The following is a 17,925-nucleotide window of genomic DNA, read 5'->3' as shown; positions in this document are numbered from 1 at the left end:
TCTAGATCTATGAACCCATGGTTCTGTGATACACTATATATATATATTTTTATAGCTTCTCTTTTTTTTTTCTTTTTTGCAGGGCAATGGGGGTTAAGTGACTTGCCCAGGATCACACAGCTAGTAAGTGTCAAGTGTCTGAGGCCGGATTTGAACTCAGGTCCTCCTGAATCCAGGGCTGGTGCTTTATCCACTGCGCCACCTAGCTGCCCGCTGTGGTACAAATTTACAAGAAAAATGTCCAAAAAAGATAAAAGATAGGAACAGATAATTCTTGAAGAAACACAAATTGTTAATCATTTGAAAAATTGTTCAAACTCTCATAATTGGAGAAATATCCTTTAAAGCAACTTTGAAATTACACCTGACATTCATGAAATTAGTAGTGATAGTTAAAATGGTAAAATCCAATGATGATAGGCTCTGAAGAAACAAGCATACTATTGCACTGTTGGTGACACAGTGAATTGATGCAATCTTTCTGGAGGGCTCTCTGGCAATACACAATGAGTTACAAAACAGTCCTTTGACCTACTGGTTCTACAACCAGGACTATTTCCTCGACCTAGTAATATCTTCTAATGTTATTAAGAAGGGGGAAAGGTCTATGTATCCAACAGTATTCATAGTGTTTATTTGTATTATAAACAACCCATCTTTCCAACAGTTGGAGAATGGTTGGATAAAATGTATATTATTAGAATATTGCAAGGGAATGTTATTAAAAATTGGAGTAGATGATTGCTAAAGTCCATCCCAGCCTAAAGCCTGTGAATGTATTGCACACTAAAAATGGTGAACATGAAATATGAAAAGTCTTGTATGAAGTGATATAGAAAGAAGAGAGCAGAATCAGTTTTTTTAAAAAGCCATGAATATTGGGTTTTTCTTTATAAAACTATATTTTTTAAAACCAATGGGGGCAGCTAGATGGCACAGTGTATAGAGCACTGGCCCTGGATTCAGGAGGACCTGAGTTCAAATGTGGCCTCAGACACTTAACAATTACTAGCTGTGTGACCTTGGGCAAGTCACTTAACCCCAATTGCCTCACACACCAAAACAAAACAAAAAAACAACAAAAAACCCCCCATGAACTATACCAAAGAAAACAAAACTACATAAAAAAGCAACAAAATCTTTTCAATACACAGAAAGGAGACTAGAAAACAACAGAGCAAGAGTTATTATTAACGTGTAAATAGTTTAGTTTTTGGTGTAGTTTAGTTTTAATTTGTGCATAGTGTTTATTCCTCATTTTGTTCGCTTTTATGACCAATTATTTTTTTAAAGGGGGATAGTCGGATACTTAGGCTAGAAGACTGCCTGTCAGCCTAAATTGAGAAGGCTACCTGAGAGAGACAGAAAAGAAAGGACTTTTTGTCCCCCATTCACTAGGGAGCGCTTGGAGGTGAAGCTCTATGTGCTAGAACAAAGCTTCTTAAATTGGGGATTGCAAGGCCATATTGGGTCATGTAACTGAATGTGGGGGGAGGTGTGGAAAAATTTGGCAACAGTAAAAGGTTATGTATACCTATTTTTTTTTTTTTTTTGCGGGGCAATGGGGGTTAAGTGACTTGCCCAGGGTCACATAGCTAGTAAGTGTCAAGTGTCTGAGGCTGGATTTGAACTCAGGTACTCCTGAATCCAAGGCCGATGCTTTATCCACTGCGCCACCTAGCTGCCCCATGTATACCTATTTTATATACCTGGGGTCACATAAGAATTTCTTGGGGAAAAAGGGAAAAAGTTTAAGAAGCCCTGGGCTCCACCAAGATGGAACTAGAAGGCGTTAATTTCCAGTTGCAACTAGTTAGTTATATGACCCCACACAAGTGATTTAAACTTTTGGCTCCTCAGTTTCCCAGGCAGTAAAATATGAGAATTAGCTAGATGATCTCTGAGCTTCCATTCTGCTCTTTGATTCAGTGGATTTAGTTCAAAGGCTTAGGTCATTCTTGGAAGACAGGGCAAAGCCCTAGCTGATGAGTAGGGTCTATTGGGAACAAGGGGGCGGTGCCAGGGACTGGGCAATCTTTGAGCTGGATCAGAATGGATTTTGCCTGGAGAAAAGTGACTTTTATTTTTGTCTCAGCATTCTTAGTGCCTAGCAGAGTGCCTGGAACATAATAAATGCTTTTGAACATAATTTAGAAGATTCTTCACAAATGTTAATTTTTTTAAAAAAATTGTACACTTTAAAAAAAATCCACAAAAATGAAAATGTGGAGTAATGCACCAACTAAAACCTTTAAACTGTTCACATTTTGATTAGGGAAAAGTATATCCATTTTAGCAAGGGAATAACTGTGCTAATTTATTCTGTGTCCTTTTTTCAATCCATTTGTGTATCTACAAAGCGTTGTTGCTTTTCTTATGTTTTATATGTATGGTTATAATCTATTTCTATTCCTATCCTTCTGACCTTGTTTTGTATCACCTTAAATCCTTTGGTATTTCTTTGCATGGTTTAATTTTTTTTTAATTTCATACAATACAATGGTTTTCTCCTAAATTACCATAGCATAATTTGTCTGACTGTTCCCTAGTCACTGGACATAGATTTGTTTCCAGTGTTTCAGTTTTACAGATAAAGCATATGGGACTGTTTCTGTACAGATGCTTTCCCCCTTTTAATAATTTTCCTGTCTGCATAGTGGCAGCAAGTGTTTATATTGTGCTTTAAGCTTTGCAAAGCACTTAATAAATTTATTAACTCATTTGGTCCTCATAACTCTGTGAGGTAGGTGCTATTATTATCCCCACTTTAAAGATGAGGAAAATGAGGCTGAGGTGGACTCAGATTTGCATTGGAATGTATGTAGCACTGGAATCCCTGAATCAGAGAGCGCAGTCAGCTTTGTTCCAATCCATGTTCCCATTAACTGCCTAATAGATGGTCTATTTCCTCTAGCTAAATCTAGGTGATCCAGCTAAAATTCCACGAGCTTATGACTTCTTGGTTATTTGTGTATTCACCTAAAAAAGGGGACAGTTACCTTCTGAAATATTCCAAGGCTCATGGAGGCCTAGCACAATTCATTCGGGAAGCCCAGGAGAAGAAACTGGGGAGACCACAGAGCAAGAGGAAGCGTTCTGCAGACCTGCCAGGCCAGGCAGTCTGTGAGGCCAGAGAAAGAGAAGGGGCACTTTTCTCCTTGAGCCCCTTCTGTGACCCACAATACCCCCGGGAACAAGGGGGAAAGGGAAGGGAGGGGCTTTCTTATACACCATAAGTCATCTCTAAAGGATTTATGAATGACTCTTCCAGTTGAACAAATTGATATATTGCAAGAGTCCAAGAACTTAGGGTGATTAGCTGCTGAAACAATCCTGACTAAAATGTGAGCGCCCACTTATTCTCATAAGAAACAAGTTGGAAAACTAAGCTGAGATTCAAAACAGAGGAGTTTGTGGGGGTAGAAGAACTAACTGAAAGACTGCCAAGGAATCAATCAAGGGCCGACTTCATTCTCTTGACGTTTCCTAGGATGATGGCTCAAAGCCAGCTGGACCCAGGTTCTTCTACCCCTTAGAGATTTAGTGCTTTGAGGAAAGGTGTGACAGTGATACTGACTGAAGCTGTTCTGTAAAGGAGGGGGCCCTGTGGCTTGCTAGCAGTTGTGCAATAGCAACCTTTTTCATTTGGGCCTTAAACTTAATTAAAAGGCCTCTCTTCAGCCAAGATGTATCTTACATTGGAGGTTGGTTTGCAGTCATGTGAACTCTAGTCCCTAGAAATATTTCTAAACCTGAAAGAAGCTGATGTAAAGTTAAATTAACAGGTTACAGTTGGTGGGGGTGGGGGCACGTGCACATATACATATTATATGGGCCTTGGTTTTCTCATCTGTAAAATGAGGGAATTAGAAGGAATGACCTCTACACATAAAGAGCTGTCTGCTTACCACTTTCTTTTCCCATGTTTTTCTTCCTTCCTTCCTTCCTTCCTTCCTTCCTTCCTTCCTTCCTTCCTTCCTTCCTTCCTTCCTTCCTTCCTTCCTTCCTTCCTTCCTTCCTTCCTTCCTTCCTTCCTTCCTTCCTCCCTCCCTCCCTCCCTCCCTCCCTCCCTCCCTCCCTTCCTCCCTTCCTCCCTTCCTCCCTTCCTCCCTTCCTCCCTTCCTCCCTTCCTCCCTTCCTCCCTTCCTCCCTTCCAATGAGGGTTGAGTGACTTGTCCTGAGTCACACAACTGTCTGAGGTTGGATTTGAACTTGGGTCTTCCTGAACCCAGGGCTGGTGCTTTAGCCACTGTGCCACCTAGCTGCCCCCATTTTCCCCATATTTCTATGCTGAGAATGGGAAGTAAGGAGGCACAAGGGTAGGGATAGGTTGGCATAGGAAAGCTGGAGGAGATAAATGGATCTTTCTTTGGAAATATTTTTCAGTGGGAGCTCTGGATTTCCATAGTGACACTGGACCAACAGTCAAAAAGATCTGAAATCAAATCCAGCCTCAGACATTTACTATGAGAATGATACTAGGACCTACTTCCCAGGGTTGTTGTTAGCAGCAGAGGAGATAATATTTATAAAGTGCTTAGCACAGTACTTGGCACACATCAGGTACTATATAAATGCTATTATTATTAAATTACTTGTGCTTGCACACATCTTCAGTGCCAAGTGGCCATTTATTAAAGTTGATTTAAAAAAAAAGACTGGCTTATAACATGCAGTTGGCACATGTGAATGACCAACCTCTTAGAACCATACAAAGAAGACCATACAAATCTTTATTGATGGAACACTAATATTTGTTCTAGAAAGTTTAGAAAAACAATGAAACTTTGTTTCTTCTGCTCTCTTCTTTCCCCTCATAGATGCTTTTGTCTTTTAAGGAGGCATTTGGAATCATAGCTAATTGCCTGTGTGCTCCTCATGAGCCCAATCAGGGCTACTGCAATTATCTCACTGGCTGGAGACAGAAAAACAGTGGGTGTAAGCAAGATCAAAAGAGACATTTTATTTTTTTCATATATGTCTGTTTTGGTTTTCAGTATAACTAACACACACAGACACATATATTCTAACCTTGTTCACCATTATGAAAAATTTCTTGGTGGTGGTGGTAACTTGATCTATGAATTCATTGGTGCAAGAATATTCCTACCAATGCAGATTAATTTCTGTTTTGCCACTTAAAATTTTAGAGCCAATATATGTCAGAGGCAGGATTTAAACTCAGGTCTTCCTCATGTCCAGGCTGCCTCTCTCTATCCACCCTAAAAATCCTAAAAACCCATTTTATTTTATTTTTTCATACCTTTTGTTTTAACTGCATTCATTTACAAATATATCCCTTCTCCTTCCTTTATCCAGTAAGCCATACCTTGTAACAGAAAGAGGGAATAAAGCACTATCCAGTACATTTTGTCTGTCTGCAAATGCAGCATGCCACGTACATAGCCTCCGTAACAAAGGGTAAGAGACATGTTTTCTCAGCTCTTCTCTGGAGCCAAGTTTGGTTGTTGTGAGGATATAACATTCCTGCTCTGATTTTTTGTTATAACCAAATACCCACCACTTCTACTTTAGAGGGTAGAAACCTGAGGCATAGAGAACAGTTGTGTGAGTCACTTGATGGATCTTTAACCCACGCATCTCAACCAGGGGGAAACACTGACTCTCTCCTTTCGGGTAGAGTTCTGTTTGTGTTTAGCTGGGTTTTAAAATAACTACATTGGGAGTGGGAGAGGGGAAAGAAGAAGTTTCTGCAATACCAGGCTAAGTTCAAGGGTCATAAAATGGAGGTGGGAGGGAAATTACTGTTTGAAGAAAGATTACCGAGCAGTGAGTCACAAAGGAGAGTTGATAATGACACAGCTCCATATTGGGGAGTGACTGATGAGAGCCTCCAGATAGAAAATAGCAAGGGCTGAGATCTCAGGACAGCTGGCCAAGTCTAGGGATGCCTTCCTAATGCTAGTAGTTGGTTTTGTGAAATACACATTAGGTGAAACAAGGGAACCCAGGAACAGTGCTAACAGTGTGCAGTGAACTGAGTGATGTGTGAAGTTTCACATGTTGATGGAATTCAGTCATGGCAGTGTTGTCTGGAACATGCTCGTGTGTTCTTTGCCAGGAAAGGTCACAAGTGTGCATTGACTTAGGAGGCATCCCTAAAGGTATTGAGAAACTGGTCAGATTCTGTAGACCACAGGTTCTTAACAGATTTCAGGGAGTCTATGAACTTGGATGGGAGAAAAGGTCTTTATTTCAATAATCGGTTTTCATTGTAGCACTTTGTATTTTATTGAAAAAAAAAATTTTAATTAGCAAAAATCAGTTTTCTTTCCCTACCCTTCTCCATTGGGAAAAAGCAAAACAAACCAAAAAGAAAAAAACCCCAAACAAAACAGAATAAAAACAAAATCCTTGTAACAAATATTCACTGTCAAGCAAAACAAATTCCAGCATTGGCCATGAGACACACATTGGTGTGTCTCATTCTGTCCCCTGAGTCCATCTATGCATTTGATTTTATGCATTTAAAAATATGATTCTGAGAAGGGGACCACAGGCTGGACCATACTGCTTCCCAAGGGGCCAGTGCTACAACTAGGTGTCTGAGGACTCCTGTTGCATGTGGGCTCACTAGAGGCAAGCTGTGCAGGGCTAAAGAAGGACTGAAAGAAGTGTCAGGGAGGGGGCAGCTAGGTGGCACAGTGGATAAAGCCCCGGCCCTGGATTCAGGAGGACCTGAGTTCAAATCCAGCCTCAGACACTTGACACTTACTAGCTGTGTGACCCTGAGCAAGTCACTTAGCTCCTATGGCCCCCGCCAAAAAAAAAAAAAAAAAAGTATCAGGGAGCTCACTCTTACCTGTTCCTCATTTTTGTTTCTGAGCACAAGTTGTGGGGAAACAGTGCAGTTAGCAGCACAAAAGATTTAAAGGCTGGTGAGGGGAAAAGGTAGAAATAAAAGGAAAACTTGAATTGCAGCATTATAGACAAGAACTAAATAGGGTAAGTATTTAGGTGTAGAAATGCCCTTTTCTCCTTTTTGGTTTGGACCTTGGTTAAGCCTGGAGACCTGAGGCAGAAAAAAGTAGGTTATTCGAGTGCCCCAAGAGGAGCTTTTCTGTTTTGATTTACCCTAAGTTGGAATCAGGTCTGCTTAGCTTTAGGCCTTCTTTTCTCAGCTTTATGAATATAAATGTGCTTGCAGTTGTTGTTAAACACCATTCCTTCTGAAAATTAATCACCTCTTCCTAATAAAACCACTCTCTGGGCACACCAAGTTTGCACAGATGATTGTGTAGCAAAGGTGTTGCCTGACGAGAATATTCTCCTCTCTTCCTCTCTCCTCTTCTCTCTCCCCCCCTCTCTCCATCTCTTTTCCTCTTTCTCCTTATCTCTTCCTCTGTCCCCCCTTCCCTCTCCTTTTCTTTTTTTTTTTTTAGTGAGGCAATTGGGGTTAAGTGACTTGCTCAGGGTCACGCGGCTAGTAAGTGTCAAGTGTTTGAGTCCAGATTTGAACTTGGGTTCTCCTGAATCTAGGGCTGGTACTCTATCCACTGTGGCACCTAGTTCTCCCCTTTCCTTTCTTTTTCTCTTTCCTTCCCTCCTCTTTCCCTGTCTTCCCCCCATTCCTGCTCTCTTCTCTTTCTCCATCTCATCTTTCCCCCTCTCCCTGCCTCTATTTTCCTCTCTCCCCCCTCTTCTCTCCCCCTTTCATTTCTTCCTTCTCTCCTCCCCTCTCTCCATCTCTCCTCTCTTCTCTCCCCATCTCATCTCCCCCACCCCTTTCCTCTCTTTTGCTCAACATGAGCTGCTTTAGCAAAGGCATCTCAGTATTATTCTGTGTGCATAAAAAAGTGGTAAGCTTTTGAAAATTAAACTATTAATGATAACTATGTATGCTTTTTAATTAAAGTAAAATATGGCAAGCTTTGATACAGAAGACAAAGCTTACTCAAAGTAAATGCAAAAGGCTATTATTAAGATTCTTAATTGAGGTACAGGGGATTCGAACTACTCTTTCAATTCCAACATTCTTTTGCATCTATAACTGCCAAGTCCTGTCATAAGACTAATAATATTCCTATGGGCCACTTGAATAGTTATTTATTAACCTCTGTTTAGTATCATGCACTGAGCTCTTGTGGGTTTTTTAGTTTAAATGTAATTTTTTATATTGCTGTCACTCCCCCTTCCCTTTTCTCTACCCACCCCCCCCCGACTGCTAAAAGAACCCCCCCAGGACCCTTCTTTGGAACAGATATACTTTCACAAAACCCAAAAGCCCATTGGCTCTGGCTAGCCACAGAATGCTTCTCTCTGCATCCACAGCCCCCTTTGCCAAGAGGAGGGAGACAGCCCATGCTCCATCCCCACTGCCCCAAGCAGAACTCTCATGTCTTAGTTTTGTTTTCCTTTACATGATTGTAGCCCTTGTGTAAGCAGTTCTTCTGGCTCTGTTCTGAGGCAATGAGGCCCTGAACAGAATGTTTTCTGCCCTGCCCTTCGCTGGCAACTACCAAGGATTTGGGCCTGGCATTGGGAAATGGTCAGTGTGGTGCTGCTGAGGTATGTGAAACTGAGAGACTGCTGCATTTCCCAAGATTCATCATCGTCATTTCTAATTAATCATTGCTTATTTCTAAAAGAGACAAACTCTGTTCTTCGATTAAAGTTAGATCGTGTTGCATAGTGCTAGGTATATGAAAATATCGGGATAGTCCCTTCCAAGTATATCCTTCCAATAGTAAGTTTACCGCTAGTAATGAAATGGTTTGATATTTGCTATAAGCATCCCCATAGGCTTATTGAATGTTAATAATAATGGCTAGTATTTATATATCGCTTTAAAGTTTATAAAGCACTTTTCAAATACATGGGAGGTAGGTGCTGTTCTTGTTCTCATTTTACACATGAGGAAACTGGGGCTGAGAAGGATTAAGTGACTCATCCCGCATCATCCAGCTAGCAGTGGTCCGAGGTTGAATTTGAACTCAGGTCTTTTTGTCTCCAGGGTCCAGAGCTCTATTCACTATACCACCTGTCTGCCAGAAGGGATTCTAGAGATCACCTATTTCAATTCTTTCATTTTACAGATTGGGAAATGCCAACATGTAACTAGCCTAACTCAAAAGTACGGCAGGTGGTTATTACATTGGCACATTCTGTTGGTGGAACACTTTCTGTTGTTTGTTTTTGCTGTTTTGAAAAGTTTAATATGTTCCTGTTGATTTATGTTCTCAAAAAATTGTTAAGTATTAAAAGGTAAAAAGTGCATTTTTAAAAAAATACAATTTATTGGTATCTTTTGTTTTTATATCACTAACATTTCCAATTTTATCCCTCCCCCCAGCCCTTCCCAGAGATTTACTCTTATAACAAAGAACGAAAAAAGTGTTCAGCAAAGTTAACCAATAAATAAAGATTTTTGACATTATGTACAACATTCCAAATTTATATTCCCCTCCCCTCCCAGTCCTACCATGGAGGATGCTTTTTCATGCTATATGGTAAATAGAACGGGTCAGCACAGGACATTTGGCAATATTAATTGACTTTAAGAGGTATTCTGTGGTCTAAATCAGAAGTGTTAGAAATTCAGCCAGTGGGCCACCTGTAGCCCATGACCCTCCAAAGTGTGACTTGAACCAGATTAAAATGTAATTGGGAGGGGGCAGCTAGGTGGTACAGTGGATAAAGCACTGGCCCTGGATTCAGGAGGACCTGAGTTCAAATCCTGCCTCAGGCACTTGACACTTACTAGCTGTGTGACCCTGGGCTATTCAGTTAACCCCCATTGCCCCCCACACAAAAAAATGTAATTGGGAAATGTTGAGCAGACTAATAATCCAATGAAACAGATAATCTTACATTTTAAAACATTGCAGATAAGTCACTCTGCTGCCCATAGGGATCCTTATGTATGCTTTTGTGGCCCCCATTTCTATTTGAGTTTGACAACACTGGTCTAAATCACCTTTTTTTTAGCCATTAGATTTTGAAGCTCATTTGTCTTGGATTTCCCCTATCAGACTTTTCTTAAATCATCTGCAGTCAAGAGTCTTTTACTCCAGGTGGTGCTGTTCCATTACTTATTAGGAGCAGCCTGCCCTGAAACACTGCTGTGTCTCTACCTTACATTAAGTCAAACACATACAGATGAATTTAATGGTGGAAAATGTCAAGGTCTCAGAGCTGCTGCCCCCAGAGGGATTGCAGGGCCAAGTTCTGTATTCACTGTTGTTTTTAAGGGAATGATGGGAAGCCAGGCTGCCCTATCTGGCCCATTCCCCTCCTTGGCAGGCATGAAACTTGGATTTGGGGGAGCTGTTCATTGTAGTCTCATGTGGATTTTTCCTCTTTTGTTTTCAGATCCGAGGGTTTCTATCAAGATTTGATCACGTCCTTCCTGTCAGCCTGGCCTTTGACAAGTGTACTGCTTGTTCCTCTAAAGTAAGTCATTATGCGTCCCCTTGACTTGCTTTATTTACCACCATGGTGCCTTGTACTTGACTTCTCCATTCCCATAAATATTCCAAGAGACACGAAGCCCCACTGCAGGGGCTTTGGGTGGGGAGAGGACTGAGGCTATCTGGAAACACTAGGGTTCAGCATCTTTCTTTTTCCGTCTACTTAAGCTCACTGACCCACATTGTTCTTGCCAAAAAAAGGAACCAGCCTGTGAAGGTTTGGTTTATGGTGTCAGGACAAAAGGCTGGATTTCCTACCTCGGATCCATATCAGTTATTGGAGCCCCACACTTTTGTTCACACCTTCAGCTTCTCTAGCCTTACTTCTGTCCCCCCGGCCTGCCTTCCCCTATGTCTGTCCTGTGTCTCACCCAAGGGATGGGGTACCCAGGCAGATCCCCCCCTTTGTCTTTGTGTAGTAAATGAAAAGTAAACAAAGATTAGGGTCCTGGGAGGCAGCCAATAGAAGGGACTTTCAGCTTTGATCTTTCCAAAAAGTCTCTAAAAATAGAGCTGGGATGTTGTCCATGGTCATGGAAACTGTCTAACATATTTTTAGACCATAGTTGTGGCAGGTTTTAAAAATAAATAGTCTTTAAGATACTGGCTATTTTATTTTTACACATGTACATATGCCATCCATGATTTCCTTCGGGTACCTTTTCAGTCCTTCTAACACCAAGTGGTTTCACTAGGGCCTTCTTTGACCTGTGATCCTCGATGGGTCCAGATCCTTCCATTCAAGCTACGTGTAAAATTGTGCTACATCTGTGCTCTCCATCACGATTTGGGGATTGTTTGCCCTGCCCAGTGTATTTTGGATGGGGGGGCGGCGGATGAGGGGTTAGGTTTAAAGGCAATTTCCATTTTTTTAATCTTGAACCTTCTTTGCCACATTCTTGGGCCCTGCAGTGAGAGAGGCCCCCTTCCGATGGAGTTCTAGGGAAAGTTTGTAGCTTAATTCCTCATGTGACAAACACACAGCTGTCATAGATTCCATTTTGGTGCCAAGGAATTCCCAGTAGGATTCCTCATCCCTCTTCTACTTAATTCCCGTGTTACACTTAACTTGGATGCTGTATAGTTAAGATTGGAGTCAGTCAACAAGCATTTGTTAGGTTCTTACTGTGTACCATTCGTTGTGCCAAGCCCTGGGGATCCAGAGGAAGGCAGAAAAACATGCTCCTCCTTCAAGGAGCATTCTCCTAATGGGGAGGACATGCAATATACACATATAGAGCAGATATAAGGTCATCGCCGAGGGCAAAGCACTGACAGCCAAGGGAAGGTAAAGGCCTCCTTTCCCGAAGAAAGTCGAATTTGGGCTGAGTCTTGAAGGAATCCAGGGAAGCTGAGAGGCAGAAATGAAGAAGGAGAGGATTCCAGGCCCAAGGGAGGCCAGTGCAAAGTCAGCGTGGGGAGATGGACAGGGCAGCTGGATCCCAGAGTTCTCTGAGGAGAGTGAAATGAAAAGATAGCATGGGGCCAGACTTTGAGGGCCTTTACATTCTGGGAGGGGACAGGCCTTTATTAAGCACCTACTGTGTGTAGGCATTGTGCTAAGCACTTGACCAGTACTACCTCATTTTGATCCATAAGTCTTTCTGTTTGATCCTGTAGGCACCTAGGAGCTCTTCATAAGTTTGTATCTGTGCTCCCTCATGTCCCTGAATCCTTCATATTTATTGTAACTTACTGCACAATTATATTCATATGCCATAGTTGTTGTTTTTAGCCATTCCCCAAATAATGGGTTCCCATTTTGTTTTTAATTCTTGGCTGCCACCAAGAATACAGTTGTGAACAGTGATACAAATGCACGTGGATTATGCCTTTATTTCCATTTCTGGTTTTCAGTAGCTTCTAGAAAAGTAGCTTACACTCTCTCAGTGTAGGACTCCATGGGTGTCTACGTGCACTTTTGCCTGTAGAAATACAGGCTTTTGGATTACCTACTTCTAGAGGAATACATCTTGCCTTCTTTGAATGGCTGAGCTAATCAGTCACAAAAGAGTGTAATCGCATTAATTTTCATGATGAAATAGTTTGGCACAGGTGTCAGAAGTTTTCCTTGTCTTATGTAGTCTCTCCCTGTTTGGTGAAAGAGAATGGAGTTATTTTAAAATAGGATGCAAAATCTCTCTCATTCTTCCTTGTTATACTTCTAGTAATGTTTACCCCTTTAGAGACTGTGTTTACAAAAGAATCCAGAATAATGCCTCTCGACAGAAAGCTGATGAGATGAGTCCAAATCTTGAAACAGAGGCTCATTCTTGCTCTCTCTCTTTCATGCTTATGGTAGTAAGTATTAAATGAAATACAGGTATCACTTTTTTGGTTTGAACAAAATGATTTCCTCTTGGTGGTCATTCTAAAAGAGGCCTGTTTTACATAAACACGCTTGACGATTTAATACAAACTGACTTGGATTTTAGCAACTCTGCTATTCCCATAGAGATCGCTTTTCATGTGGTTAGCGTATTAAGTTTCTTTTGTGCTGAAAAGATTGCTTCATTGGTGCACGTATTTCCTTACAGTAGAAAAAGAGTTTATTTACTTGGCCAACTTTACTCTTTATTAGCAGAGGAGCATGTCATTCCATATTATCTGCAAACCTGATACAAATACTTTGACATGACAAATCCAATTATATTTCCATCTTTCTACAGAATATGAATTTTTCTTAGTACATATCACAATATTTTTCATACTGAATCATGTCACACATAGTTGTCATTGTTTTAGGAGGATTCTTCAAGATTAAAAATGTCCATTTTAAATTCCCTGATGAAATAACTTTTTCCTTTGGCCATTTTCTTCTTCTCTGCTCCTCTGTAGTGAAAAAAAAACCCAAACCCTCTCATTTCTTGATTTAGTTGTTAGTATGGATAGAGAAAGTAACTAGGACAGGCAGCCAACTTAAATGCTAAGAATTTGTTTGTACCCATTGCTCTAATTGTGATGAGAATGATACATTTTTTCTTGAGTACTTTTACCCCCCTTTCTTTTTGCGTCTGTGGTTTTGGAGGGCACCAGGCAGGTTTACCTTGTTGGATCCTGGCTAACTTGCTGAGTTAATTCACATTCTTTTCTTGACGCTGAGGATGCCAGAGGTAGTGGTCAGGAGTAGGTAAATTCTTCCACAGAGATTCTTGTGTGGGGCCTCTCTGAATATTATGAAGTAGACCTTCCATTCATAACTTCAGAGTCCTTTGGATTTCCAGTCAACACATTTCCAGTAAGCACCTACTATGTGCCAGGTAGTAGGAATACAAAGACAGGAATGAAATCTCCTCTGTCCTTGGGAAGTTTACTTTCTATCCAGGGAGGCCACATGTACCTGTAGCAATGTATACAAAATAAAGGCCAGGTCATTATTTTGGGGGGAGGGCCCTCGCAGGTGGGGAGATCAGGGAAAACCTCACATAAGAGACATAGTTTGAGCAGAATTTTGAAGGAAACAAGGGATTCATGATAAAACCTGTATTGTCTAGGAGGCTTTTAGAGTACAGAAAAGGAATTTAGGGTCATCTAGCATAACGCAAAATTGTTACTTCTGGGAAAGGAAAATTCTGAAGCCAATAATCCCATGTAGAATCTTTATTAATATAATTAATGTCACTAAAATTTTCTTCTTAGCTGTATTTCCCCTTTTTTGGGGTGGGGGGCGAGGCAGTTGAGGTTAAGTGACTTGTCCAGGTCACACAGCTAGTAAGTGTCAAGTGTCTGAGGTCGGATTTGAACTCAGGTCCTCCTGACTGCAGGGCCAGTGTTCTACCCACTGCGCCACCTAGTTGCCCCTGTATTTCCCTTTAAATACTTTTTTCCACAACCAATTTTCATACACATATTTCATATATGTGTGTGTGTGCATATATATATATATTTCAAAGCATACCAGCAATTGCAGCCTTCATGTTATAAAAGGTGAAGCAAGGCAACTTCAAGTGATATATCCAACAATAAACTTGTTTCTAAGACCTAGGAACTCATCCAGAAACTTTCTCCACACATCGTCAGAGTGTAGCAGAGGATTGTCTCAGAGGAGTTTGCCTGAGAAGTGTTTCTGTTCTTGTTACACAACTTTTCTGCTATAACCTTTGTCTGTGATATGGAAGGAACAGGCTGTTAAAAAGCTGGAAGTTGCTGGTCTTCGTTTGGATCTCACCTGGGACTTGCCTGTTTACTCTGCAGATACAGCTTAAGGAGCCGAGAAACCCAACCTCAAGACTTTAATAAGTGATGAGTAGTCTTAATAATAAGAGCTCCTATGCTTAGCATAAGATTGGCTTTTCTGTGTCAGGGCAGGTGGGTTTGGTTTAAACTTGTTGTCTGGGGTTGGTTACTCGGCCTTTGGGGGTGAACGCCAGCCTGGAGCAGACTTTGATAGCTCACACTCTTGTGTTGGTCATGACTCGCCCCTACATTTACCATTTGGTCTTTGTTGAATGAATGAAGTCATCGGCAGCTTCATCCTTCTGTCTCCTTTTGTGGTTGCTTAATAAATATGTAGGAAGGGCCATAACCATAGCCTCTTCCCTTCAAACTCTCCTCTTCAACCACTATCCTGAGAAACCACCAAGAAGAACAACTCATGTTTCTCCAAAGTTCCATCTTCACCACAGCCCTGTGAAGTAGAGTACTAGTACTAGTACTTACCATCTTAGGACACAATGAGCCCAGAGATAGGCAGCTCAAATATAGATTTGGCCAGTCAAGCTCAGAACTGATTCTTAGGCTGTTAGCAGGCAGTCCCAGGGAGACTGACACACATTCTTACACAGACATGGAAGGAAAGGGGCTATCCCACTCAAAAACACCTTTACAGATTCAGGCATTCCTTGAGCTTGTGTCCTGTGTACCTTTGTGTAATGTTTGAAGCTGCTATGACTAATTAAAAATTCCATTTGGAACCCTTATCACCTCATCTAGTCCCACAGAGCTCCCATGCCTCCTGATGCCACACAGAAAACATGGAATCACAGGGAAAAGTGCCACAAAGTCCAGGTTCTGGTCCTTGCAGTGGCAATGACCTGATCTGTCAAATGAGGCCGTTGGGCTGGGTGGTCTTGAAGAGCCCTCTGATCCAAATGTCCTTTGTGCTGTGCTCTTGGACTTTTCCATTTTATTTTAAATTCACTTGGAGAGTGATTTATGATGATGTATCAAGCAACCTTCCTGTTTGATGTGGCTTAACTCTTTTTCGTTTGTTTGTTTGTTTTGTGGGGCAGTGAGGATTAAGTGACTTGCCCAGGGTCACACAGCTAGAGAGTGTCAAGTGTCTGAGGCCAGATTTGAACTCAGGTCCTCCTGATTCCAGGGCTGGTGCTTTATCCACTGTGCTACCTTACTGCCCCCGATGTGGTTTAACTCTTAACCATTTAAAAGTACTTACTACATCCTACTCTAAAGGTCCCTCCCTGTACGTGCCAGGAATTTTTGAATCCTGCTGATTTGTGGCAAATATTACTAAAATCTGGATGTGGCCATTCCTTACTGCTGTGTTTCAGAAAATGATGAGTAACTCCCTAAGTGTCCTTTTACTATCTCTTCTCCCCAGAGGGACCTCCAGCCTTCTATTTTCATGTATGATCCATTCCATATGTGTGGCTGGATGGTGCTAGCAGCAGATAGCTACTCTTTCTCAGCAGCCCCTAATTGCCTGGTCTCTAGAACTGCCTAATCACCCCAGTGAAAAGCCTCTTCACAGAGAACCATCATAGGGGAGTTAGAAGCCCTGGCCCAGGAGCTCATGCTTCTTACACTCTTGGCTCTTCCTCCACTTCCTAGAAAAACCTTGAGAAAGTAATACTACATTTTTCTTTGCCTCCATTTCTTCATTTCAAATGGGAAGCAGCTGCTTTTTTTCCAGGGAAGGGAAATGATGTGACCGATGTGTATCAAGACACCTGTGACTTCCTCAGCCCCTATACAGTAACACTGGTGACAAGAAGGGGGCCAGAGAAGATGCTCCATGCAAAGGATACTGACGTGGAGGGCGCTTTGTCCTTTAAATTCCTGCCAAACTAGGTGGGAAGGGTAGAGCTAACACAACACTCAGAGATGCTTTAGCTTAAATGGTGGTAAAAAACTTCCAGAGCGCTCACTTTTGAAGCAGTTACTAGCTCCAATGACTGGCCAAAGGTTCCAGGAAGCTTTGCTGCATCTGTCCTTCATATGCCAATAGTGTCCTGTTTTAATGTACCATGGGATCAGCTCTGCAGAAGACACTGAGAGAGGTAAAGCTTTACCTTCACTAGCACAGACAAAGGCCTCAAATGGAGGTCACCTACCTCAACGGCCTCTGTTTTCTGGCACCTCATGGTCTCTTCTCTATCCGTTGAAGTCTGGCTTTTACTCTGCCACTTGCCTGAAACTGCTCTCTCCAAAGTTCTCAGCAGTCCATTAACTGTTAAATTCAGGGCTTTTTTCTCAGTCTTCATCTTTCTTGATGTCTTTATGCATCTTTTGCCACTGTTGACTGCCTGGCACACCTCATCTGGCACAGAAAGCCACAGAAAGGATTGACTGCTTTCTTGATTATTACAGTTGGCCACTTGGCTTCTAATCTCTTCCCTTTCCAATCCATCCTCTATATGCTTCCAAATTGATACTCCTAAAACATAGTTCAGATCATGTCACTTCCCTTCTCTTTATAAATTTTTTTTTTAATTTTGGTTAGGTATTTCCCAATTACATGTAAAAAAAAATTTTGACAATCATTTTGTAAAATTTAGAATTCCAAATTCTCTCCTTCCCCCCTGTCTTCCCCCTCCTTCCTTCAGAGGGCCAGACATAATTCCATATTAGTCATATTGCAAAAGAAAAACAATATAAAACAAAAATGAAGTTTTTAAAAAAGCATGTTTCAATCTGCATTCAGAGATCATCATTTCTTTCTCTGGCAGTGTTTAGCATTTTTCAGCATGGGTGCTTTGGAATTGTTTTAGATCATTGTCTTCATCAGAGTAGCTAAGACTTTCACAGTTAATCATCCTTAAAATATTGCTGTTAATGTGCACAGTAATCTTATGGTTCTGCTCACTTCATTTTGCATGAGTTGATAAGCATTCCCTGGGTTTTCTGAAACCATCTGGCTTATCATTTCTTATAGCACAATAGTATTCCATCACAATCATATACCCCAACTTGTTCAGCCATTCCCCAAATGATGGGCATCCCCTCAATTTCCAATGCTTTGCTACCACAAAAAGAGCTGCTATAAATATTTTTTTTCAAATAAGTCCTTTTCTCTTTCTTTGATCTCTTTGGGATATAGACCTAGTAGTTCAAAGGGTATGCACAGTTTTATTGCCTTATGGGCATGGTTTCAAATTGTTCTCCAGAATGGTTGGATCAGTTCACAACTCTATCAACAGTACATTAGTGGGGCAGCTAGGTGGCGCAGTGGATAAAGCACCGGCCCTGGATTCAGGAGTACCTGAGTTCAAATCCGGCCTCAGACATTTGACACTTACTAGCTGTGTGACCCTGG

General features: G+C 41.4%; 1 protein-coding gene across 1 annotated transcript in view; it reads left to right on the top strand.

Moving 5' to 3' along the window:
- ATG7 (autophagy related 7) overlaps window positions 1–17,925 on the top strand; it is a 242,138-nt gene that overhangs the window by 61,428 nt on the left and 162,785 nt on the right. Inside the window, exon 17 of the mRNA XM_043968335.1 lies at window positions 10,333–10,413. Within this exon, the coding sequence (XP_043824270.1) occupies window positions 10,333–10,413 (81 nt within the window). The remainder of the gene's footprint in view (window positions 1–10,332; window positions 10,414–17,925) is intronic.

The sequence above is a fragment of the Dromiciops gliroides genome, chromosome 1 (genome assembly GCF_019393635.1).
Source record: "Dromiciops gliroides isolate mDroGli1 chromosome 1, mDroGli1.pri, whole genome shotgun sequence".
In the NCBI taxonomy this organism is placed as follows: Eukaryota; Metazoa; Chordata; class Mammalia; order Microbiotheria; family Microbiotheriidae; genus Dromiciops; species Dromiciops gliroides.
Note: the sequence above shows the minus strand (reverse complement) of the source record. Positions and strands in the feature narration are given on the sequence as shown.